The 24789-nt window shown below is 39.4% G+C and overlaps 1 protein-coding gene across 20 annotated transcripts in view; it reads left to right on the top strand.

The window, feature by feature from the left end:
• The window catches only part of DST (dystonin), a 293579-nt gene that overhangs the window by 83613 nt on the left and 185177 nt on the right, over nucleotides 1-24789 (top strand). For all 20 annotated transcript variants that reach the window (XM_052694767.1, XM_052694838.1, XM_052694728.1 and 17 more), the window contains one exon: nucleotides 9628-9689. In XM_052694767.1, coding sequence (XP_052550727.1) covers nucleotides 9628-9689 — 62 coding nt within the window. The remainder of the gene's footprint in view (nucleotides 1-9627; nucleotides 9690-24789) is intronic.

Here is a 24789-nt window from a genome sequence, read left to right as displayed (position 1 = left end):
AAGCTGCTGAAGTGGGTTACTGAAGGTAGGTGAGGAAACATTAAGCATGATGCAGATGAAAGGCTGGTATCCTTGGATTCTGCTTGCAGCTGTTACAATTGAGACAGCTTCACTGGGAGCCCCTCCTAAGGGATGTCTGGATGTAATGCAAAATAAAATACTGAAGTTCTTCAGCCCTCCCAGTCTTTTAGTGAGCATATACCTGTCAGCAAATTGAATTCACATTCTGCCTACAAATTGTATGTCTCTTTTAAAACAAACCAACAATTTTTTTCAGACAACAGTTCCATTTTTATAGATAAATGCATATCAATAAAATGATTTGTAAAGTAAAGCTTGCAGCAATATTTTTTTAAAGGCAGAGAAATAAAAATATTCTGGTTGACGAATGTATCACAGATCCTAAATATCAATTGTTTTTATGTTGCGAAGGATGAACCCTAATTGCATGCAAGTCACTGGGGGCTTTATTTCAGTAAAAGTTAACTGTTAACTTCAGTGGGGTCAGAGTTTGGTCTTATTTGGCTGTAATTCCTGGAACCACATGTTATTTCTAGTTTACTTTCAGCTCTTCATGCATGTAGTCTGTCATTTAGTAGAAGCAGAGCATGAATGGGAATCCACTATTAGAATACAAGCAAAACTTTTAACCTGATCCATCCTTTTAATCAGTCCAACTCGTTTATGTGGCTGTTCTCCATATGATTTAAGAAAATTGTTTTTCCAAGGAGAGGAAACTGAGCAACCAGGAAATTATGGAGAAGACGTAAACTGAGGTTCTTACTTTATTGCTGTTTATGTTAAAAATGCAAAGCTTAGCATAGGAGTACATTGGATTCATTTACTAAAGTTTGTGTATGTATGATCTGATGCGATGTCCTAAATGAGGCCCTGTAAGAACTAATGGTTTGCCTGGCAGGAGGGCGTGAAGGAGGAGGAGGAGGCACTTGTTTCAAAGAACCTTTCTGTATTGACTCATGCCTTGGCAGGGCAGGTGGAAGCTGAGTGGGATACATTTTCTGAAAGAAAAAAAAAAAAAAAAAAATCAGGATTTTATGTTTTCATCAGTTTAAAGAAATGAATCTCAGTGAGGTAGGCTATGCGTTTCAAAAGCATTCATTTTTGATTTCTTAAGCAGTAGCATATATTCTTTGGGTAAGAATCTTGTCTAATGATTGTCCTACTGTCTAGGGATTTAAAAAAAAATTTTAACTGCTATTCCAATAAGCTGAAACCTCACCATTATGTCTGTTCCAAGCTCTTTTATCAAAACTGAATCATCTGGTCTCGTAAACTGTAAATTTTTTAAATTTCTCTTTCTCACATGTCTCCCTTACCCCATGCCTTTACTGTCTGTCTTCCTCTCTGTTACCTAAACTCTGTACCATTCCAGACTGTCTTCAGATATCCTTTCATTCTGTATGTGGCTGACAAGGCCTCCATTCAGTCATTCTAAAAAAAGAAGTAATGCGATGCTGCCTCCAAGGCAAGCTCCTGCAAACAGCTAGTGCTGCTCCCCGAGCTGTCCTGGTACGTGAACACCAACAGAGACATCAACAAGAAACATTATGAGTTCTGATTTTATAAATCCACAGGGAAGCTGATAATTAAAAAGATAAAGGTGGTAAACTGTAACATGTTACTTTCAAGCTTGGCTAACATCTTTTGTGCTTCAGGAAGAGCTGATTTAAGAACTGCACCATTCTATATTACACTGCATGAAACAGTCTTTTTGAAATATAAAAATTAAAACACAGTGTGAAGCAAAATACAGTATGGTAGAGGAAGCAAGGAATTAATAGCCAGGTTTTCAACTGAGCTAATTACAATAAGCAATCTGTCACATTTGCGCAGGTTTATTTTTGGGGAGATCGGAAGGGGGAAGGAGTTTACAATAACTGAATAGATCCTTTAGCTAAGAAGTCATGACAAACACTAAATTTATCCTGCCACTACAGTTCTGAGCAACTTGAAATGTCCTTGTTTTCCCATAGTTCTTTTCGTGTAGTAGTTGTCACTCCCATTAAAATAGGTCCTGAAACTGTTCCACTTCCAAACTTGGTGGTTCTGGTCTCAGAATGAGTTTGCAGAGATTCCCATAAGAGACCCATAGTATTTCAGAATCAGAATCAGAGAATCACAGGGGTTGGAAGGGACCTTTGGAGATCTTCTAGCCTAACTGCCCTGCTAACACAGGTTCCCTACAGTAGGTTACACATAAAAGTATCCAGGCAAATTTGGCTATATCCAGACAAGACTCTACAACTTCTCTTGGCAGTTTGTTGCAGTGCTCTGTAATCCTTAAAGTACAAAAGATTTTTTTTCATTTTCGGATGGAACTTCCTGTGTTCCAGTTTGTGCCTATTGCCCCTTGTCTTGTTATTGGGCATCATTGTAGAGAGCTTGGCCCCATCCACTTGATTCCTGCACTTCAGATATTGAAAGGCATTGATGAGATTGCCTCTCAGTCTTCTCTGTGCTAAACATTCCTATGTCTCTCAGTCTTTCTCATAAGAGAGATATTCCAGGCCCCTAATAATCTTTGTGTCCCTCCACTGGGCTCTCTCTAGAAGTTTCATATCCTTCTTGAACTGGGGAGCTCAGGACAGGACACAGTACTCCAGATGTAGTCTCATCAGGGCAGAGTAGAGGGGAGGATCACCTCCCTTGACCTGCTGTCCACCTTCTTTTTAATGCACGCCAGGATGCTACTGGCCTTCTTGGCCACAAGAACAGACTGCTGGCTCATGGCCAACCTGCTGGCCACCAGGTCAACTAAGTCCTTCTCTGCAGAGCTCCTCTCCAATAGCTCAGCCCCTAATTTGTGCTGATAGATGCAGTTATTCCTTCTCAGGTGCAATAATCTACACTTGCCGTTGTTGAACCTCGTAAAGTTCCTCTCCATCTAACTCTTCAGGTCTTGCTGAATGGCAGCACAGTCTTTTGGCGTGTCAGCCACTCCTCTCAGCTTCGTATCATCAGCAAACTTGCTGAGGGTATATTCTACCACTTTATCCAGGTCATTGATGATGTTGAACGAGACCACTGGACCCAGTACCTGAGCTTTGCCAAACAGCCAGCTCTCAATCCATCTCACTGTCCACTCATTATCTCACAATTGCTAAGCTTACTTATGAGGATGTTATGGGAGACAGTATCAGAAGCTGAAGTCAAGGTAGGCAACTGCTCTCCTCTCATTTAACCAGCAGTCACGACGTCGTAGAAGGCCACGAGATTGGTCAAGCATAGTTTCTTCTTGGTGAATCCACACTGAGTGCTCCTGATAACCTCATTTTCTTCCACTTGCTTGGAGATGACATCTAGAATAAGCTGTTCCATCACTTTCCCAGGAATTAGGTGAGACTGACTGGCCTGTAGTTTCATGGCTCCTCCTTCCTGCCCTTTCTGAAGCATGGAGTGACTCCTGTCCTCAGAGATCTCTTCCCTTCTCGATGACCTTTCAAAGATGATGAGAGCAGTTTCAGTCACCTCTCTTAGTACTTGTGGGTGCATCCCATAGTGATCTATGAATCTGTGTTTGTCATGTTTGCCTATATGATCTCTGTCTAAATCCTCCTTGGCCAGGGGAAAGAGGGAGGTCTTCCTTTCCTCAGACTGTCTCTCTTATCTCCAGAGTGTGGGATTCCCAAGAGGCAGTCTTAACAGTAAAGACTGAAGCAAAGAAGGTGTTCATTAACTTTGCTGGCTCAGCGCCCTCCACTAAGGCACCAACCTCATTCAGCAGAAACTTGCTAGCAATTTGGCAGGAACTCAGTGTAGCTGTTTATTAGCTGCATGAATGCTAATTCAGCCTTGAAATTTTTATAGGAAAAAGTATTTAAATATTTCTTAATTTTTATTATTGGAAGTCATTGCTAAAGCATGTTAGGTTTTTATATGTTGTGGCTTTAATGAAAATTTGAAGCAATAACACACTTCTAGCACAGGTCTGTATTCATATACTTTACTATATTATAAATTAGAGTTCTGTTTATTAATTCCTAAATTTATCTAGTTTAGGGTACTGTGCAGAATCAAAGATAATCCTGGTTCTTCATACCAAAGGTAGGTTTTGCTGAATTGTTATAGCAGGCAGTTCAAATTTATGTACAAGGCATACAGATAGATGTGCTTTTAAAATTGCTGTAATCAAGAATACCCATTAATGATGTGAAAGCCTGTAGATTATGTGTTAGTAAGGTTATTCAACACTTCACTATAGGATTCTGTATTTTTTACCTTGCCAAGCTAGGCTTTTTCTTGAAATGAGATCTTCCCTTCTGTTTCAGACTCTGATAGATTTGCTGGGTGCCCTCTGGTTCTTAATTAGGGAGAATGACTAATTATTAGACCTTGGAGGTCATGTGTGAACGTAAGGTTGAGTTTGCAGGAGTGGAGGGGAAGGCCTTCTAGGTAAAGCATTTCAGCACTTAAATCTTCTGTAGCTATATGATTCTGGGTGTCATAAAACAGGTGGTTTCCCAGGAGAGGATTAATTAATTATGCTCTATTTTTTGAGTGTGACATTTGAGATACTAGAGTCTAGTTTGTGAAAGCGCTGAGCAACAGAACTTACAAGAACTGACCTCTGAACATACAATTTCTCTGACAAATTGGATTTTCAGTGCCTCAGTACCTGGTTTTTAGTAAGTTTTTCAGTTCTTCCTCTCTCTATGAAATGGAAATAATACCTTTCTCCTTTCCTAGGAATTTTGAATAGCTATTCTATACTATGTGCTCAGGCATTATACTTAAGAATACCAGAGGCAACCCTGCAATTAAGTGAATACTTTTCTTCTAAGTCTGAAGAGTGAACAGTGAATAGGTTTGGTGCTCAGAATGCAACAGCAATGTGAAATACAATATTAAATAATTACTCTGTAAATGAGTAGTATGCCCTAGACAGCAGACTAGTGAAAGTGGTCGTTTAATTAAATATTATGGTGCATATTCCTAAGAGGGTTTTATTAATGTTTCTCAGCCAATCTTAATTCCAATTTTAACTCCACTTTTGAGTTTGTTTTTTTTTAATTTTATTTTGCAATGTTAATAATGTTCTTTCAAAATATTTTTTTTGAGTTTAAATATAAACAAGTATGGTAAATGGAAGAAATTTGTGCAGAAAAAATGGTGTGTTAATGCACAAGTAAACAATAACTTGCATTAGGGCTTTTGAAAGTACATGGATGAATGTTGAAAAACTTGTTGCCTATCTGGCAACTCATGTTAGCAAACAAAATAGCAGAGAAACAAGCTTAATTTATCAGTGCAGTGCAGAAGAATTTTTTTTCCAAATCTTGTCACTAAAAACTCCCAACTTTGGTATTTTCACCATTAGAACGAAGAGAGAAGTACAGAAATTTGCAGTGCATCTGGAAAACGGGACATTGAATGTTGATTTTTGAGTTACCCTCAGAGGAATGCTTGGCTGCTTCTGTCCAGGAAGGCTCTGCGTTAGGCATCAATGCCTAGTGTTGACTTTGGTGTAATTCTGGTAAGAAAACTGTCTGCCATGTAATCAAGAAGGATTTGTGGAAGGAAACATCAGTGTTGGAAGCATCTGGTCCCTAAATTTACCATTTAGATTGGTTGTAGTGGTAGAACTTCCGGAGTGGAAAGGGACCTATGAGGGTCACCAGCTCCTGGCTCCACAGATGGCAACCTAACAGTTAACCTGTTATTTCCAAGGGCGTTGTCCAAGAACATGCAGTGAGATACCGTAGATGCTGCAATCACCTTTTACCCACAAATGTTCTAATCTGGAACTCTGCTGTAGTGTAGATTCATAAAGTAGGTATCAGTCTATTAAGATGTCAGGCATTTTACTGGGGTACTTTCCAAAGTGTGGAAAAAAAGAAAAAAAGTCTTTTACTTTGGTATGGCTGATATTTGTTGTGGACGTTATTGTGACACATCTGCAGTAATAGGTATAGCAGAAACGCTCAAGGGGATTACTTAGCTGGTGACAGCTCAGAAGCACAGTGTATGGACCAGGGGATGTGAGATGTCCTTTCTTTCGACAGCCACCTCACCTACATTCAGCTTTACCTGAGGCAGCACTTTCTCTGCATGTTTCACAATGATGTTCTTACTTTGCCACTTCGTTGACAAAGGCAAGAAAACAAACTTTCTGGTTGGAAAAATTCATCATTTGTACTCCGAGATGCATTAAAACACTTAAAGTTCAGCTCAAACAAACACGCATGCTGAATTTAGTGCTTACAGTGAGTTAAATCCATAGTGTTCACAGCTTTTCCTTGCTGTAACAGCAAATGGGTTGTTTGCTTGTAGTTTTTTTTTTTTTAAAGGGGAGTTACTACTTTCTGTCAGCTAGAAACCTGAGTCGTTGCTCGGCTTACCTCTCCCTGCAAGGGAACTCTGAAGTTTTGCAGTGAAGAATGCAGTCGTTCACTAAGGATAAAAAGCGGTGGAGTGGGGAGCTGGTGGAGCTGATGTGCTGCATGGGTCAGTAGTGAGCTTTGCAGTGAACTTTGTAGCTTCCAGCAGCAGGTTTGCTTTGTAATGAAAGGGCATTAGAGCTCTCTGGGGAAAACCTTTTCACCAGAGCCTTTGAAGGAGTTTCGTTTCTTAGTTTTGAATTACTTTGGCAGTAGGCTGCCTATCTGCTAGTTACTTCATTTGGTGTTTTGGCTTCGGTGCGCTCTGCTCAGAGGTCAGCTGCATGAAATAATGTTGTACAGCACTTTCATCCTAATGTGCATTTTCTTAGCTGAAAGAGTTTGTTTTTTCATTAAAAATCACAAGTGCTCTTTTATTCTAGTGCTTTTTTTCAACATGGCACTTTTATTTTTCTTCCTTTTTACACGTTTGTTTGTTAGAGCTGTACAGGTTTTTCTACAAGTGCAGAAAAGTGTAATGTATACATATGTAAGGAATATGGGGAATAAGCATCATTTTTTACTTACTTTTCATTAGGCGTAGGGCTGAAATTAATTGTCACTACATGTTCTAACAAGTTACATGGAAAGGGATTTTTTTTTTTCCACTGTTGTCCCAGTAACAAAATGTAAACTGTGGTAGTAGTTAGTCAAAACTAGCTGAGGTTGCTTTAGCAAAGAAGACACATTGTATACTTGTGGGCTGGCTTATTAAATTCTGCAATTTGGAAAAATTGTGTTCCTTTTAAAATAGCTACCCACAGTGGAACAGTTGTAAGTAAAGTTAGTTATTGTTTTCTTTCGTTTTTGAGATTTTGTTCATTAACCAAGATTGATTGAGATTGTTGTTTCATTAACCAAGCTAGGGCTTCTACCTTACTTGGATGAATTACTCTTGTTGGAAATGCTGCCTTGCTGAATGAAGGCTATAGGAAAATGTATCGATAGAATGGCTTATGTTGAAAGGAGCCTTAAAGATTATCCTGTTCCAACTGCCTGCTGTAGGCAAGATTGCCACCTGCCAGATCAGGCTGCCCAGGGCCCTTCCCACCTAGCTTTGAACACCTCTGGGAATGGGGCATCTGCGGTCTCTCTGGGCAACCTGTGCCTCACCACCCTCTGAGTAAAGAATTTCTTTCTAATATCTGACCTAAATTTCCCTTCTTTTCTTTTAAAGCCTCTCTCCCTTGTCCTATCTCTATCTGCTCACCTGCTTAAATTCAGTCTTCTTCCTACTCATAACATATTTCTAAGTACTGGAAGGCCACATTGTGGTTTCCCTGGGGTGTTCTCTTCTCCCAGCTGAACAAGAAAACTTCCTCAACCTTTCTTCATAAGGGCACAAAAAACAGATTTTATTTTATTTTTTAATATATCAGATTTTTCTCTCACGTAATTCTTGCTTTGCTCGAAAGTTAATTTCTTAATTCTCTTTTCAAGCCTTCACCTAGACTAAGTTCTCTGTAAAGGGAAAAGAGTATGTCAGAAACTTACACACCTGGAGTGAGGTGGGAAAAGGTGTTCTGGGAACTGTGTCTATTTTGTACAGAGTTTCTGTATGGTACATGTATTAACTGCAGAACTGATTGCCACAGTGAACACAAAGATTATAGTTGTTTTAAAATGATCAACCTCTTCCTTCTCCCCTCCCACCCTTCTCCAAATAATCTGTAATGGAAAAATGTGTGTGTGTGTGTGTGTGTGTGTGAGTCACATACCGGAAAACTACACAAAGGCTTTGCAAGCTTTTGCTTGTCTTGTTTTTGCTTTTGTTCCTGAATACTCATTTCTCACAGCTGTGAGGAAAGGTATACAGGGCACTGTGTGGCCTGGGGTGCAATCTTGTGTGATTTCAGGCCATTTTGAAACACCTCAGTATCACACTGTGACTCAAATGTCCATGGGTGTGGACCTCTCATGACGGTTTCTTTCATTTGTTTATTTTACTTCTTCTGTGACCTTTGACCAGTCTGTCAAAAGTGTTTTTAGTGTAAAATGTAAGAGGTGACTCAATGCTCTCATGATTGCAGTAGCTGAAGAAACGGTCTTGTTTTGCTACCTGAGCTTCTCAGCCACACTACAAATAGCACAAGTCAATGAAGCTGCTGCAGTTCTGTTATACAAGCTCTTAAGGGACCTGGCTATTATAGGCTTGTGCAGATGGTTTGGGTCCTGCCCCGCAGCTCCTGAGGGCTATGGGGCACTTGTACCACCCAGTGACCATGCATAGCTCTGTGGACGTAGAACTGGATACTTCAGCTGGGGTGGCATTGCTGTTTCTTTGGCATGGCTCTGAAGAATACATGTACATACATCCCACCCATAACAGGATGCTTCACAGAATCACAGAATCACCCGGGTTGGAAGGGACCTCAAGGATCATGTAGTTCCAACCCCCCTGCCTAGCAGGGCCACCAAACATCCACATTTAGACCAGGTTGCCCAGGACCCCGTCCAACCTGGCTTGAACACGTCCAAGGATGGGGCATCCACAACCTCCCTGGGCAGCCCGTTCCAGGGCCTAACCACTCTCCTTGTAAAGAACTTCCCCCTAACATCCAACCTAAATCTTCCCTCCTTCAATGCTTCCTTACCCTATTGCTTTTGATATTTCCACTCAGTGTCTGACAGGCAGCTGTTGATGCTGCCATATAAAGGAGCAGCAGCTACCAGCAGCGGCCTGTGTAGCAGTAGCTGGGTCTCATCGGTAGGTTAACCAACACCCCTGTGTACCATGGAAGTTGAAAAGAAAGAGGGTGCTTTCTATGACTGAAGTGTATTGGAAGAGGTGTGATATTCCAGTAAAAAAAAACCAGTTACCAAAAAGCTGGCTTTCATAAAGGAAGGGAATTCCTATTTGTAATGATTTATCAGATTTCAGAGGCTAGCAGTAGTATTTATGCTTCTTAAAAGTTTGCTTTGGTCTTTAAATATATTTTATGCACGGTCACCTTTTCCTAGGAAGCTGCATTTCCATTAGCAGTGCTCCTATTGTTACAGTGGTGCTATAGCCTTGGAAGAACTTAGATCCTCTGCTGAAGAAACCTTTGTCTGACATATACTGCAAAACATTTCTATACTATTATTTTAATTAGATTTTTCAGAGCTTCTACAGGCTATATTGTTTTAAGACATTATTAAAATGTTAATTTCTTAAAACCATCCTTAAATAAAATCTGCGTAATTTGTACAGCTGTTGAAAACCTTTCTTTTTCCTTTTTACCTCCAGATGAACGGGATAAAGTACAAAAGAAGACCTTCACAAAATGGATAAATCAACATCTCATGAAGGTCAGTTGATTTTTCTGTGATGTCTTGATGACTGAATATTACAGCAATGATCGTGTACTAAATGTTTGATTTTAGAGTGCGGTTTCATTGTGTGGTAGTAAGATAGTTAAGCTAAGATCTTAAATCACAAAGTTTATGGACATGTATTTGAGCAGTCAGGAAGGTGCTAAAATACTGCTGTCTGATAATCTAAGGTTTTTGAATACTTGCACTTGAAATTAAAATAAGACAAACTTTAAGGGTTACTCTTTCTTTCTGCAGAGTTTGATTTTTATTTTATTTTTTTCTAGCATTAGACAGCCATGCCTGTAGCAACACTGATAGGACAAATTTGAAAAAATAAAAATAAAATAAAGTACAGGGAAAATTGAGGACAGGGAAGTGACATTGCAAAGGATAACTATGTCATCTAGTGATATCCGCATGCATTAGAAACAGAGACTTTCTAGGGATGAAAGTCACTTTTCTTTTGAATAGCACTGAATTTGGCCTCAGGGGCAGAGCGCATCATTTAAACACTATGTGCAGATCATAGTCAACAGAGAACCAAAGGCTGTGAGTTCACCTTTGCTGCATGGCCCTTCAGTTCTAAATTTAATCAGCTTTTTCAGCGCCAACTGACTAGCCCAGACATTTCTCTGGAGAAACAGATTGCATAATTACTGAACATTTGATTTCTTTTCAGAAGTTGAATTCATGTAGAAGTCACATTAAATAAAAACGTATCTGTAAGCTGTCAGAGTTGAGATTTAATTAGTGAGTACAGCGTTCAGATATTGTTGGAAGAATTTACTGGTGTTCATATTTAGAGAAAAATAACATTTTAAGAAAGTGACTTAATTATCTCTTCTCGTAGCTGTGCTTGTATGTATTTGAGAAATATTGGATGTAGTAGCATTACAGGATTTATTCAGGGATATTTAAAGTAAACTTATTTTTAATCTCCTCGGAACTTTAGAGGATGCAGCATTCTAGTTTTGCATCTTTTGAACATTTAAAACCGGAGTACTTCTTGGAAGCAGCATGACTTAGGAAGCTAGCATGGCCCAGATGTGAAGTTGATCACTATTTTTCTTAGTGAGAGAGAGACCTGTCTTCTGGAATGCTTGTTTCAGTCCTCCCCACCATGACTGAGCCATCAGAAGCAGTCCTGACATTAGCAGCTCTGCACAGTCTTTCTGTGACCAGGGTGTCTGTAGCTACAGAGCCATACTAAACAGTGCAGATATGTTTCCCTTCATGAGTTTCCTAGGCCCAAAGGAATCATGCTGCATAGAAACAACAGCTCCCAGCACCCTATTTTAGACATCACACCCTGGTCCTGGTATACCCAAGAGGTCATGTGCTCTTGCAGCAGTCCTCTGCTTGCTAATGGGACAAGACAAGGAGGCTGCAGACTTTCTCTGTTCCCTTCTGAGAGTGCTCTGTATTTTACTTCAGATTTACATGTAAGAAATATATCCGTTGTCCATGACTTCAGAGAAATTAGATTTAAAGGAAAAAAAAAATCACACAGGAAGTTTGCCAGTACTCTGGCAGCAAAATGCAATCTCCAGATTAACCACTGTGCATTTCTCTTTATAATTGAAGATAATTGTTGCTGTGTTTCTAGGGTCTACTGATCTTCTTCTATACTAAAGATGCATTTTAAAGATGCAGGCTTAATTTCTGCAAAAAAATGGAAAATCCTGTCTGAAACATTTAAAATAATCTTTTGATACAAGTTTAAAACGATGCCTGTTTCTACAGAAGAGCAGTGTGCAGGAAGTGTCGTACATAATTACTCTACACAGTTTTAAAACGTGCAGAGTCATTCTTTCCACGTCTTGGGAGTAGCTTAGAAAGGATTTAGGATCTAAACGTATAAGGAAATCGCAGTGAAGAGTTCACACAAAATCCTTTTGACTTGCATGCCAAGGTCAGTGGCCTCAGGCCTTTGTTGTCGGATAGTTCTTGGGGTGAATGATTGTAGAGAGAAATATTTATCTATTACTGGCAGTGATTTTTCATCTTCTGTAGCTCACTAAACAGTTCTTTAGTTGAATTCTAAACCTGTACAGATACAATTTATATCAGCTCAAGTTTATCTTTTGGGGATACTCAGTTGGAAAGCAGTTGGTTATACATTGTTAATTTTCTGTTCTTATAGTGCTATTTCTAGAACTGTGACTTGCATGGAAGTTAAATTAATCCCTCAGATGCTTTCTGTTAGTATGCAAGGGCATATTTATGAAATTCCACATAATGGAAATACAGCTAAAGTAGTGCCATAAAAAAGTGTATTTCTAACGGAATCACTAGAGTGGTCTTGCTCTATGCATTAAGTGAATTTCAGTCACAGTTTTCAGCTTTATCACCTTGGATTTAATACAAAATACATGCAACTCATAGATGCTCACTGATTGCCAGTAGCTTGTTGAAGAGGAGAAAAACGAAAAGGTGAGAATCAGCTTATTTCATGCATCTCACTGGATTTATACAAGCTAGATGTCTAGAATTTTTTTATAGTTAGCAGAGAGGACAGATCCTTCTAGATGTCTTAAATATCTGCCTTAGAGAAAGATAAGTTGTGTTCTGGAAATGCTTCCCATTCGCAGCCTGAAAAAAGATGTAAAGTGTCTTATCTGTCACTGTGCTATGGTTCAGAAAGAAAAGAATACAGAAATTATGACAGGCTATGGAGAGCAGCAGAATGTGCACCATTCTTATTGGGATGGGGAGAGATTATATGTTTCTTTTAATATTTTTCCTTCTTGTATATGCTCCTTCCTTTCTCTCCCCCCACTACTTTTCCTCTCTTCTGTTTGTTTGGGTTTTTTTTCTTCATTTTTTTCTTTCCTTCTCTTGCCTCTTTTTACTTTTTCCTTACTTGAGTTTTTTTCTTGCCCATTTTTATGCATCTCATATTCTCTTGTAATCTAATGTCCTGGGGAAAGTACTGGACTTCTATTCCTTAACAGTAGTACAGTCAAAAGAGTTTTTTCTAGGTCAACATCATGATGCTTTTATGGGTTACCATCATTTAGTAGGAGATAGCATGGAAGCCTATTGTCTCCTAGTTATCTTCTACATTTAAGAGACTTGCTGAGTAACCGCAAAAAACATGGCTGAGAAACACTTCCCCTCCTGCCCTCTGCTGCCCATTTTGAGTTGGTTTCAAAGCACGCAAGAGCATACTAAACTTCAGTGAATGAGATTAATCCCTTGTCAGTTCTGACTAGTTAAGCTGACTAGTTAAGCATGTGTTTGTGTACTTTGCTAAACTAGAGCTATAGTCATTGCAGAAATATTTCCTGTAAGCAGTTGTGAGATGCATATTTTTACAGGCAGGTACATTACATGTTATTTACCAAATTCAACCATTTTTTGTATTTCACAATTCAAGATCAAATGGACTGGCAATGCAGCTTTTTTAATGCTGATCTTTTTCTTTAGAATTTATAATGATTTTCGTAGGGATGGTAAGAGCATTGCATCCATTTAGGCTACTGTTTAACGTCTGATGGCTGGGCTCTGATTTATATGCTGCCTTTTACTTCTTGTTGACATACAAACTGGAGAGATGAGATATCAGTCTTGCCTGCTTTGTGGTAGGAACTTCCAGAAAGAAATTCACATTCCAGGATAATGTGGCAGTGGGGTCTTAGGACTTTCTGTAGCAGTAAATAGCACCTGACCTAACAAAACCAGCTTTCCTTTGGGAAAGGAAAGGTCTTCTTTCTGGGGTAGCATTGTTAAAGAATCTGAAATGAAATGCAATTTCCAGTAAAGCCTGAGAATTCTTGCTTTAATTCCTTTGAATCCCAGACCCTGAAATGTAAAAATGTAAAAGCAGACAAATCTTTCTTTATCATTCAATCCCTTTTTCAAACCAATTAAAAATATTTTTGCAGTACTACGGCTTAATATGGATAGATTAAACAGGATATGTTGAAATATTTGAAATTTATTATCACCAATTATTATGTGCTGAAAACACAGTGTAAGAGAAGATAACCAGAGACTAGCAAGATCAAGGCTCTAACAGATAACAGAAATACGTAATACATAATAAGCACCTACATATTTTTCCCCTAAGGATTTTTTCCTTCTAATGGAAGAGGTTGTAGAGAATCTTGTACTCAATCTTCCAGCAGCATTGTGGGACCTGGGGTTGATGGGCAGCTGCACTGCTAGGAAGGCTGTCCTTCCATTTTGGGCTTTCAGCTGGTGGAGCCTTGAGAGGAGCATGCTGGTGATGGGAGCAATGGGTTGCATCTCTGCAGGGGATTGGTTGCTCCAAAATCACTGCTAAAGGTCTTATAAGCAAGAAAGCTTTTAAAACTAGCTGGACAAAATGCTTTTAAAATTTCTGTTTTCAAGGTCCACGTTCAAAATTTTGAACTGCATTGCTGTAGTACATTGACAGCGTGTTATAGAAATAAGTGTTTTTCATAGTGCAAAGACTAAATGAATAATTCAAAATAGAAACTCGACACTATTGATTCCTATGAGTCTTTCAGACATCCTGTGGTTTGCTAATGGCATCTTGCATGGATAGCTTCATGAAATGTCCAGGTATACGTCTAATGGCAGAGGAGCTTCTGACATAGTGCAGTCATTCCCTTGCTGACAGCTGGCACTTCACTGACACTAGTTATTATTGTTAGAACTACTCTATAATATCTTCTTTTTAGCCATGCAGTTGATCAGTTGTTTAACATTCCCTGTCTCCTCTTCTAGAAAAGAAAACATTTTAGCTCTACGTTTATATTTATTTTAAGGGATGAAACACCTGGTGTTATTCTAATCAGAGTACTGTATGTAAAAGAAAGCCTCCTCAACACCTTTCAGTTTTGAAACACACTGTGAAAAAGTAAGTCTGTGGTTTTCTTTTTCTGTGTTAATAAAAATAGTAAGCAGATTGCTTGCTGTGCAAGCACATGCAAATGAATATTCTGTATCTTCCTCCCAGTTAATTCTGACAGCTGCTTAAACTGTGCTAGAACAAACCCTGGAGAACTCTACTCCAAGCATAGTGTGCAGCTTGCTGCACTCACTGCTTTAGTCATTGGGTATGGCTGGGTTTTCTCCCATTTCATTTCTAACTGTTCAGCAGAACCTGTTGATGTCTGTGTAGACAGATACGTATTTCACTTTTTCCTCCTGAAAATTATGGCTGTTACAGTTCAAGACACCTAAAACATCTTGCCAAGTAAGAAGTATTTTTTTCTTTTCAATTCATTCCTTCACAAAAATATTATAAAAATTTCTTTTTTGGGGAAAAAAAAAAGTCAGCAGTTCATGTTGTAAAGGAGTATTGGATTTTATTACTAATCCTGGAAAATATGTACAATCGTAATAATTCCTACCACATTTTGTATACAAATTTTTCAGAAATCTCCCACTCAGAAGTAAATGACACAGCATCTGTGATCTGCTTAGAATGTAAAAGCAGTTTGCAAAGCAGATAACCAAGCAACTTCGGAGCTTTGGTGTTTATTAGAAGTTTAGATGAGGGAGAAAGGTAATCAGGAGGTGGTGAGGAAAAGTAGTGACAATGTCAGAAGGGAAAGCTGATTAAGAGGAGAAAATTAAAGTTTTAGAGGCTGATGATAAACCACGTCACAAAATCTGTCTGCATGCAAATAATTAAATAAATCCAAGTCAATAAAAACTGTGCCACAGATTCGAGTTTATTTGATCCTCTTTAATGCATGCAGACTTCATATCTAATTGGGAGCAGGAAAGAGAATAATTGAAAATAGTACATTAAATATGCATGAAATATAGCTTAAGTGCATTGATATTTTTATGGCATGCAGAAATTTTGAACCAAATGAATGTATGTTTTTATAATATTTTATGGGTTTTGTTTTGTTTGTTTTATGTAGGTTATGAATGTAAGGAGAATTAAGTCTACTGTGAGATTACTCTATAGTGAAAACAGTATACACAAAAACCAGTATATTTCCAATAATAGACTAATACATTAATAGATTAATTCATTCTCTTTTGTGGCTTTGTTGTTTCCAATTAGGTCTCAGCTGGCACAGATTTTATTCCTTAGAGATCATAAGAGATAAAATTCTACCATTTGCAATTAAGTGTTGGGTTTAAATTAATTGTTAAATTATGCATGGAATTATATTTCATCTGTATACTTTGATGTTTCTACATTTAATAATAATTTGTATATCAGTTTAGAAATACTTTGGCTTGATCTTGCACCCATGGGACCAAGTGTAACTGTGCCATTGGCTCCAGTGGGAGTAGTGCTTGTCCCAGTACATGGACTCCAGACAGTAAGCAACTGCAAATATTCAGTCATAAACACTGAAAAGTATTTTGTTCTAAAGCAATATTTTGTATGCTTGGGAGAGTGAGGTGTGTGACTGCATAGGGGTGTAAGAGCACATCTTAGTAAAGATGCTTTTCCTGTAGCATGTGCTGTCTGTTACGGGTATTTATGGTGTTTTGAACAGGGAAATGTGAAGGTAGTAATGTAATTTTTAAAAGCCTCATTTATCTACTGAAATGCAGTATCTGAAATTTAATCAGAATATTGTTGAGTCTGCCAACCTTGTGTCCTTACTTGCTTTAGGCATTTATGGAGCACATCACCATAGGTCTGAACTGATGTGTTCCTATAGTTTTAAGCTGTGAAAGCTGGAGTTGTTGGTTGGGTTCAATACCTGATGTTGCCATTATGTTTTGCTACTTTAAACAATTCATCCCTGATCAGGGATTTTTTTTTGGCATGGAGTACAAGCTAGAAAGGAGAGAGGAAACTGGAAGGATGAGGGATGGAAAGAGCAGGTTGCACTGTGTAAAAGAACACAGTGGAGTGTCTCTGACCAAAGATAAAATGGTAGTGATCGTGGCTGCTGTCCATCCAAGGTGTTGAATTGGAGATAGAAGGACAGGAAGAGTTTTTTGGTCACTAGCATTGGAACTAGCATTGGAAGTGCACAGTACTTTGTGATAATCGGTTATCCTCATAGCTGACAGAAAAAGCAGTTATCGGACTCTGCATTTCTTTTGTGTCCTTTGCAAGAAATAACTGTTTCTCTGACACAGCTCAGCTGTTACTTCAGCAGATGCAGACCAGATCAGGGTATACTGCATGTCCTTTGCAGGCCTATTGCAGGAGTTTGTGTGGCTACCCCAAGAGTGAGCATATCTGTTGGGAGATGACTGTCATGCAGAAAGACCTTCAGCCTGTCACTGTGCTGGAAGTAATACTTGTTTTATCAAGTTAAGAAAGTTGCTAGCAAAACTACTGGTTGGTTTGGTCTTGAAGATGGGGAGGGACTTCTGCAGAATCTAAAAGGAGAGGAGAACTTAGCAGCAAGCAATTGGAAAATCTCAGGTTCACCTTTCAAAGAAAAAGGAGAAGTGAGAGGGGAAAAAGCCAACAATGAACTTCTTAGCGGCAGAACACAGCAAACTCGGGAAACCAGTAGGTAGGGTCTCCTGGGGAGGTAAACTAGAAGTGAGAGGAATGCAAGAGGTCTGGCAGTCACTGAACACTCTTGTGTTGAAGACACAAAGGCAGGCTGCAGACAGCCAGCACAAATAGATGTGTTAAATAAAAAGGAGCCATAGAAAAAGTGGAAATAAGGGTAACAGGACTAAAGATTTGTATGAAAGAACTAGTCAAGCATGATAGAATGAAGTTGGACAAGCAAAGGTCTAAACTGACTTACAGTGAAAGAGTGACATAAAAGTCTACAGGAGCGAGCGAGGTTCTATAATTATATCAGAATATGAAGAAGAAAGAAATACAGATGCATTATCTAGGAAGAAAATGAGATATGTTACTGAATAGTGTGGAGAAGGCTGAAGCACTCTGACTTCTTTAAAGTACAGAATACTGACTTGATGAAACATGTTTTAACAATATGAGAGTAAAATTCAGGTAAGTTAAAAGGATATTGAGATGAGTGATGTGCTTTCTTGTTGTGCAGCTTTATTCACTCAACAGTTAGGTTGTCAGTTATAACATTGTGTCATTTTATTTAAGAATTCACAAAGCACTGGGGGCTCCTAGGAGTCCGAACTATAGCAAGCACAATGCTTCTCTCCCAGGCAGAAGAGAAGAATGGGGAACTACAAGCCTTACAGAGTAATTCACTCCCTAGGAAGACAGTGAAACAAATTACTGAACTATCAGTTATCTGACCTGTGGCTGGACGACTGATCCTTGAAAGCAAGCAGACAAAGGGAACACTGTGTACCTGGTGTATCTGAAGTTTTTATGTGCTTGCACATGTAATCTCATTAGCAGATTATTATCAAAAGTTGAATGAAAGGTTCGTGGATATAGTTTACTTGGATATCATTGTTGGTAACAACTGCAACTGCAGCTAAAAATGGCATGAGGGAGAGCCAGGGCCATCAGTGTGGCTGCTGCCCCTGCTGCCATTTGGTGCTGGCACAGCATCACCTGGCTCTAGGAGGCCACACCAGTGAGCAAGCACTGAGTACCCTCTCTGTTCTGCATCCTCAAGTGAGGGCTCCAGCTCTGTCACTTTGTCCCTGTAATAATATTCCAGGTTTTGTAGTGCTGTGGCTGTACCTTCCTCTGGCTTCCCAGTGGGGCTGATAATGTACCTAGGAAGCTCCATGAGCTGCAGATTTACTCCTCATCCTCTCTGTGGGCCAGAGGAGGGCCTCTCCTTACTTAGGAGACAAGGAGACGGTTTACAGTTCTGCAGTCTCATAGGCACAGGTGGCTCTCTTGTGGTTGTGGGCATGTGGTTGTGAAACCTTGTCTGGCTGCTCTAGCTGTAGATCTTTACGATGACAAAAGATTTGCAGACATCCGTAATAAAGCAATAAATAAGAATTTTTCTTGGAAAATCATGGACAGGTTATGATTAATCTAATTTTTTAGTCTGAAACAGAGGAGACTGAACAGAGATGTGATAACATGTTCTCAGTATGTAAAAAGGTGGTTAAACAGAGGAGGGTTTGAACAAGTTTTTTCCAAGGTTAGACTTTAAGGAGGGAGCAACAAAAGAATCAGCCTATTTAGTTTTAAGACTAGCAAGGCAAAATACCCTCATAAAAGACAGTAAACACAGTAAAACACTAAGATGTACACATCATGTTGTAGAATTTCCTTCATTTGAATTTTTGAGATTAGATGAGCATCTGGCACATGCACAGGCTGCCCAGAGAAGCCCTTTGGATGCTTCATTCCTGGAGACATTCAAGACCAGGTTGGATGAGCCGTGGGCAGCCTGAGCTGGGAGGGGGCAGCCCTGTACACAACAGGGGGGTTGGAACTGGATGGTCTTTATGGTCCCTTTCAACTTTTAGCTATTCTGTGATTCATCCTATGAAAAATCATAAAAGGCTACTGAGGTGCAAAAGGGAGGAGGGATGAACATCCAGTGAATTAGTCATAACTGGCACAAGGGTTGTCTGTGAGCTGGGAGCATTTGTGTTACTTCACCTGACATGTCATGTGTGGCATCTGTCCTCTGTGCTCTCTGCAAACTGCTTGTAGAACAAAAGTTGCTTAGGTGAAGTAGGTACTAAAGCTGGTAATATGTGCTAAGAAGGTTCTAAAGCTCTGTAACTGATATTTTTAGACTTCAAATTGTGGCAGTAACAGAGTAGATACCTGTTTTGTGTTAGCAGTAGATACCTATTTTTACTGACCTTGTGTTTCTATACTAGACGGGCTCCAGTCAGATATATTTGTTGATCCCAATACACAGTTACTAGCAGCGGACCAAGACTGTGAAAGTGTTAAGAACAGAGATAGTGGAATGATAAAGGATGATAAGGGGAATTGGATCTATGCAGATTTTCTTACTCTGATACCTTTTCTCTGATACTGGCAAACCCGTATTAGTTGATGTAGTCTGTTACTTTAGAAAGATCTGAGATGTGTAGGCTGGAATGAAGACAAGATTTATTTCTCCTCAATTGGCAGAAAGAAGGATTCTTGATGCTTAGGGCTTTCAATTAAACATGTTCTATACAGTAATTATGCTTGAGATATCACACAACTACTGAAACTAGCAAAGGGCTTGTGGATGTGCATGCCTGTGTCCTAGTATTTGCTAGATCCAAAAGATTATGCACCTGTTTGCATGCTTGTTGATTTGGGGATTAGAGGAATACTGGAATGCGTGTCATGAAACCAAGTATAGGAACATGAGAAATGTAAAGACAAGATTTAGCCATGCTCTGAATTCTTGGTTGGTTTTTCTTTTGTGTTGTTTCTTTTTAAATATTAGCAACAGTATATTTACCTTAAAGCCATACAAGTGATTTTTAAAATTTTTAATTTTTTTTAATTTTTTTGGTGATGTTTCTTTATTAAGAGTTATCCAGGGACATACAAAACAATGAGCAAGACACAAAACAGGATAGGCAAAAGCAATGGGTTAGTCAGGTGATGTAGTTTTCTGGAAGGGATGTGATGGATAATGTAAACAAAAAGTAATGACTTGATTCAAGTTCAGAGACAAGGACAGGGTTTCAGAGGGATGCAACACTGAGTTTAGATCACAGAGTATTAATGCTAGTGTGCAGAGCATTGGCCAAATGAATAAGTGTAGGATCAGTCCAAGGATGCAGCCAAGGATGAATTTTCTGTTAGAAAACATCTGCTATAGAGAAAGATCTGGGGTGCTGAACTTGTTTTGTATAGACTTGTTGAAAGGTAACTTCGGAAAAGTACTTGAAATTGTGAAGTGTTTTATGGAATACCATTCACTGAGCCTCACAGTCAGCAAAATAAATATCCAAAGCGAAAATCAAACAGCTAGAAAATTACTGCTGAGTATGAAATAAAGAGGAATTTATTTTCTGTGTAACTACAACAGATGTTTTCAGTGCCATAGACCATCAAACCAGTGAGCAAAAGAAACAAGTGAGAATGAATTTCTGACCACTGAACCTAGAATTGGATTGATCAGACTTTGCAGGCACACAGGGGAGATGGAGCACACGTTTTCCCTTTGTGCCATCTCACTGACCCTGGCTGCCTGCAGCTAGCATCTGCTTGGCCATGCACATCCAGCGCTTCAGTGCGTTCTGGCAGAGATGGAGGAACAGCACCATCTGCAGCCAAGTGCCAGAAGGTCACATTTGCAGTGCTACCCAGTGAGCAAATTATGCATAATTTGTGTTTGCTTAGTTTCAGTAGGGTGAATGCAGCTTATTATAGGGCTCAGTACAAAACAATGACCACAACAAGGCTATGTAGTATGTATTATATATAGGAGTTTCTCAAAAATTTCATTCAGATAAAGTTTCAGTTAAAAATAAGGAGATTAAAGAATCTTGAGAGGCTGAGAATATCAGTCTTCACATATCACATATCAGTCTGCCTGATCTTTAGGCGTGCCCTTGGGTTGGCCCTGGACTGTAACTCCTGGCAGTGCTGAGCTGGTCTAAATTACCCAGGGTGCTGGGGGCCTTGTGTTGTATTGAGCAACATTCATGTTTGTTATCTTTGACAATCTAAGAAGTCTGTAGAGCAAAATAAAGAGTACTGAAGACATTTGAGGAAGCTGCCTTGCTTGGCATGTGGGGGATTTTTGACAAATCTCATATTCTGACCTTACGCGCTGCATTTAAGCAAGGATGTTATTACAGCCTGTTCAGAGAATTTTAGCAAGACTGACATCACGCTGTGTGTACTGGCATGCCAAGCCTTTATTTTTTGTGCAAAAATAAAGAAAATTCTCTGTATGAGAGATTTCTGTTCTTTGTTTATGTCTTGGGTTTCTTTGTCATTCTGCAGGTAGAACTGCCTGTGTGCTTCCTTTATATTCAAAGGTGGGAGGGCTGAAAGATGCATATTTTTAGAACTTACAGAGAGCTCTTTCCTCATTCCTCACATCCAGTGCTTCTCATACAATTTGGCTTCTGGAAACAAGCATAGAGACATTTTTAAGAAGCTGAAGAATTAGGGAAGCTCACCAGGATTTCAGGATCTCAGGCAGGGGCTGGGCAGTTTTTCAGTAGTCTGAATGCTGATGGCATTTTCTGTGGAATGGTGAAATTACAGCACTTTTTGTCTGTCTGTGTCTGTTGCCTCAGAAAAAGTGTTTTACTGTAGCTGAAAAGCTGAAGTCCATCACGTGATCCAAAACGAACTGAAGAGAATGGGAGTCTGAAATGATCTTTCTGTGGGCATCGAGTCAGATTCTTAAAACTTGAGTTTATTGTTTAACCAGCTGTGGCCCGGTGCCAGTTGTCATTTGGGCTTATCAGTGACCTCAGCAGTAATTAAGGCCTGACCTCTTTTTTTCCTAACACACCCACTGCAGTTCTAACTTCTGAGTCTGCTCCTGTTTTCCTTTGGAGGAGCTGGTAGTGCTTTGGATCTGAGCTGTGCATTTAATTAACTTCACTTCTCAAAGTGAACAATCTGCTACTTGAAAAGGCTTTCCCAGGCTACGTACTCTGAAAATCCTCTGTTGGAGCTGTAATATTCTAATTCTTGGTGATGCCTGTGGATATTGCTGCTCATAGGCTTGACAGCTGAACTTCAGGTTTTTTTTTTTTCAAAATAAATGTGAATCAGATTTTCTTCTAGTTTTACTTGTTCCAAAAACGATAAGAGAAGGTCTAGTTTGGCATATTCTCTTTATGATCACTTCAGCCTAACTATGACGAAGAGAAATCCCATTATTTTAAGAACATACATGATAACAGTAGTCTGCTTTCTTCAGCCTGTGAAAATGGGTCAGTTTGCAAGTGTGAGCACACAGCCTGTCCTGGCTCTGAGGCCCGCAGCTTTCCAGGGTCACTGCAGTTGCGCCATTTCCTTGAGGGAGTTCCTGGCTGCCCCTGGTGTTTGGGAGTAGCTGCTGGTTGTTCCTGCCTTATCTGATTTGAATGCTCACCCTGGCCTCTTTTGCCTCTCTGAACATGCTATTTCCTTTCCTTTCTGCACTATTTCAACTGAGAAAGTGACCCCTTGTATTTTAGGTGCTAGATGGGAGCATGCTGTGGCATAACACCATGTCTGTGAGGTTTCTTTGCACGTGTGCCAGGTGTGCATCCACTGTATATGTAGAAAGGGCCACAACAGTGTTCTCTCTCAGCTTTTCTTCTGAAGCAGAAAAGGAGACAGGTTCTTCTGTTTTCATAGAATTTTAGCAGCATGTGTTCTCTCCTTGCCTTTCAAGACCAAGCAGTTTTTGCTTGTGGAAGAAGCAAGGGACAGGCGTTCCCATTTTAGCCATAAGAATAAGCAACCTATAGTTTCATTTCGTGAAGGTACAGATTTTGTCTAATATCAGCACAATAAAAATATCAAGAAAAAAAAGTCAATGTCAATATACTTTTTTTTTTTTTTTTTTTTTTTTTTCTAAGGAGTCGTGGCCAAGCTCACTCCCTGATTGGGGCTTCATTGAAGTAATCAGAGACAGGTGTTAGCTGACTTCACTGCTGTGAAACATACAGTCACAGTCTGTAGTGTGTGTGATTCATATGGAAGACAGCCATGACCCACGACAAAACCAGAGGTCACCGTGCACATTTACTTCCCGAAGTGAAGATATCTAGGGCTGCTGAAATGTGTTAGGGCATTCAGGACAGTTCCATGTGAGACTGACAGGAAGGGCTCGAGTAAACCTTCATCATCTGGAGGAGAATTTGGAGGCCAAGTGAGATAATCCTCAGTGCATTAATTGTTTTTAGGTGTGTGCCCATGTAGTTGAATGACGGTTTTGTTTCCTGTTGCTGTAAATGAGAACCAGCAAGACTGAAGGCAGTGGTGTCAGGTTTGTTGTGACACCAGCCTATGGAAGAAGCCCTCTAGTCCAGTAGGGCTTTTAACTCCAGAAGGGGAATTGTAATGAGGTTGTAACTGATAGCAATTTGATTGCAAGGTCAGCCAGATGTGTAGAATAGTATGACAGAGCTATGTGAGTTACGCTGAAGTATTAATTTTCCGGCTTTTGGAGGCAGCAACCATCTTCATGGTCTTCATTTATAGAGTGGGATCTTGGGATATAAGGATCAGCATCTTGGGATATAAAGGCAGGATTGCAGCTCTTTGATTGCTACAGTTTTAAAAGTTGTTTTTATTAGTGTCAGTGTGCGTTCCTCAATTCAGAATTTAAGCTCAGTAGGAATGTATGATACAAAAATATCTCAGGCTTATATCAAGGATGGAGCTTTACTTGCCACAAATGTTGTAGTACACATGCCAGAAGATGAACATCAGAAAATGAATCATCTCTGAAACAGTCCCTTAAATCCTCCCAGTTTCCTTTGACTGATGAAGCCGTTTTGCTTGTTTGTCAGATGCCCCATAGACACTAAATAACTTCCATCCATCCTCCTTAAGGAATCTCTTCTTATGCCCAAGTTATCACACTCACGTGGATATATTGTGCAAAGTTGCCTGAGGCAGCACATAACCTACTTTGCATGTACTTTGCAGAGAGTATGGCTGACAATTCTGCTGCTTTATTGAAGAGCCACAAGAAGTCTTAACGAATTGCAGGGGCTCAGCAGATCCCACAAATGCATCCAGGAACTGTCACCTGAATACCTGTGATATGGCACTTTCTGAAGGAGTCTGAATGTGTCAGGAAAACAGTAGTTCTGAGAAACAGTAATACTTGTGCTTTTCTGCATTTAAACTTCTAAAGATTCATTATGTGTGTTGAGAGGCAAATCTGCCAGACTGAGAGCTTTTTAGTAAGCATTTCTTCAAGTGATGGTTTGGATCTCTTGAGAAGCACAAAATGCTCCTTTTAGATGTGGCCTGCTGCTTTAGATGATTGTGTTTGCTATTGTTGCCCAAATACATCTTTTTTAGGTACACATCTGCTGCTCACAATATTGGAGCAAATTTCTTACTGTCTTGTCCTGTGCTAGCTTGCCACAGTAGTATATCCTTAAAGAATTAATCCTCTCAATAATTGTCAGTCCATGACAGAACTAAGAAAGAAGTCTAAGGTGTATTGCTTGTTGTGTGAGCTTCGTGCTGTTTTCCTCAAAAATATTACAGATTCATCTCTGAACAGCTGTGATTTCTAGAAAAGATAAGTTGAGGAAGATGATATTTTCTCAATTACTTTGGAAACCTGAGAGTATGAGAGACAAACAGAAGGTAAACAAATATACTTAGTGA

The sequence above is a fragment of the Tympanuchus pallidicinctus genome, unplaced genomic scaffold, assembly GCF_026119805.1.
Source record: "Tympanuchus pallidicinctus isolate F22 unplaced genomic scaffold, pur_lepc_1.0 scaffold1, whole genome shotgun sequence".
In the NCBI taxonomy this organism is placed as follows: Eukaryota; Metazoa; Chordata; class Aves; order Galliformes; family Phasianidae; genus Tympanuchus; species Tympanuchus pallidicinctus.
The sequence above is the reverse complement of the archived record's forward strand: the minus strand, read 5'-3'. Positions and strand labels throughout refer to the sequence as shown.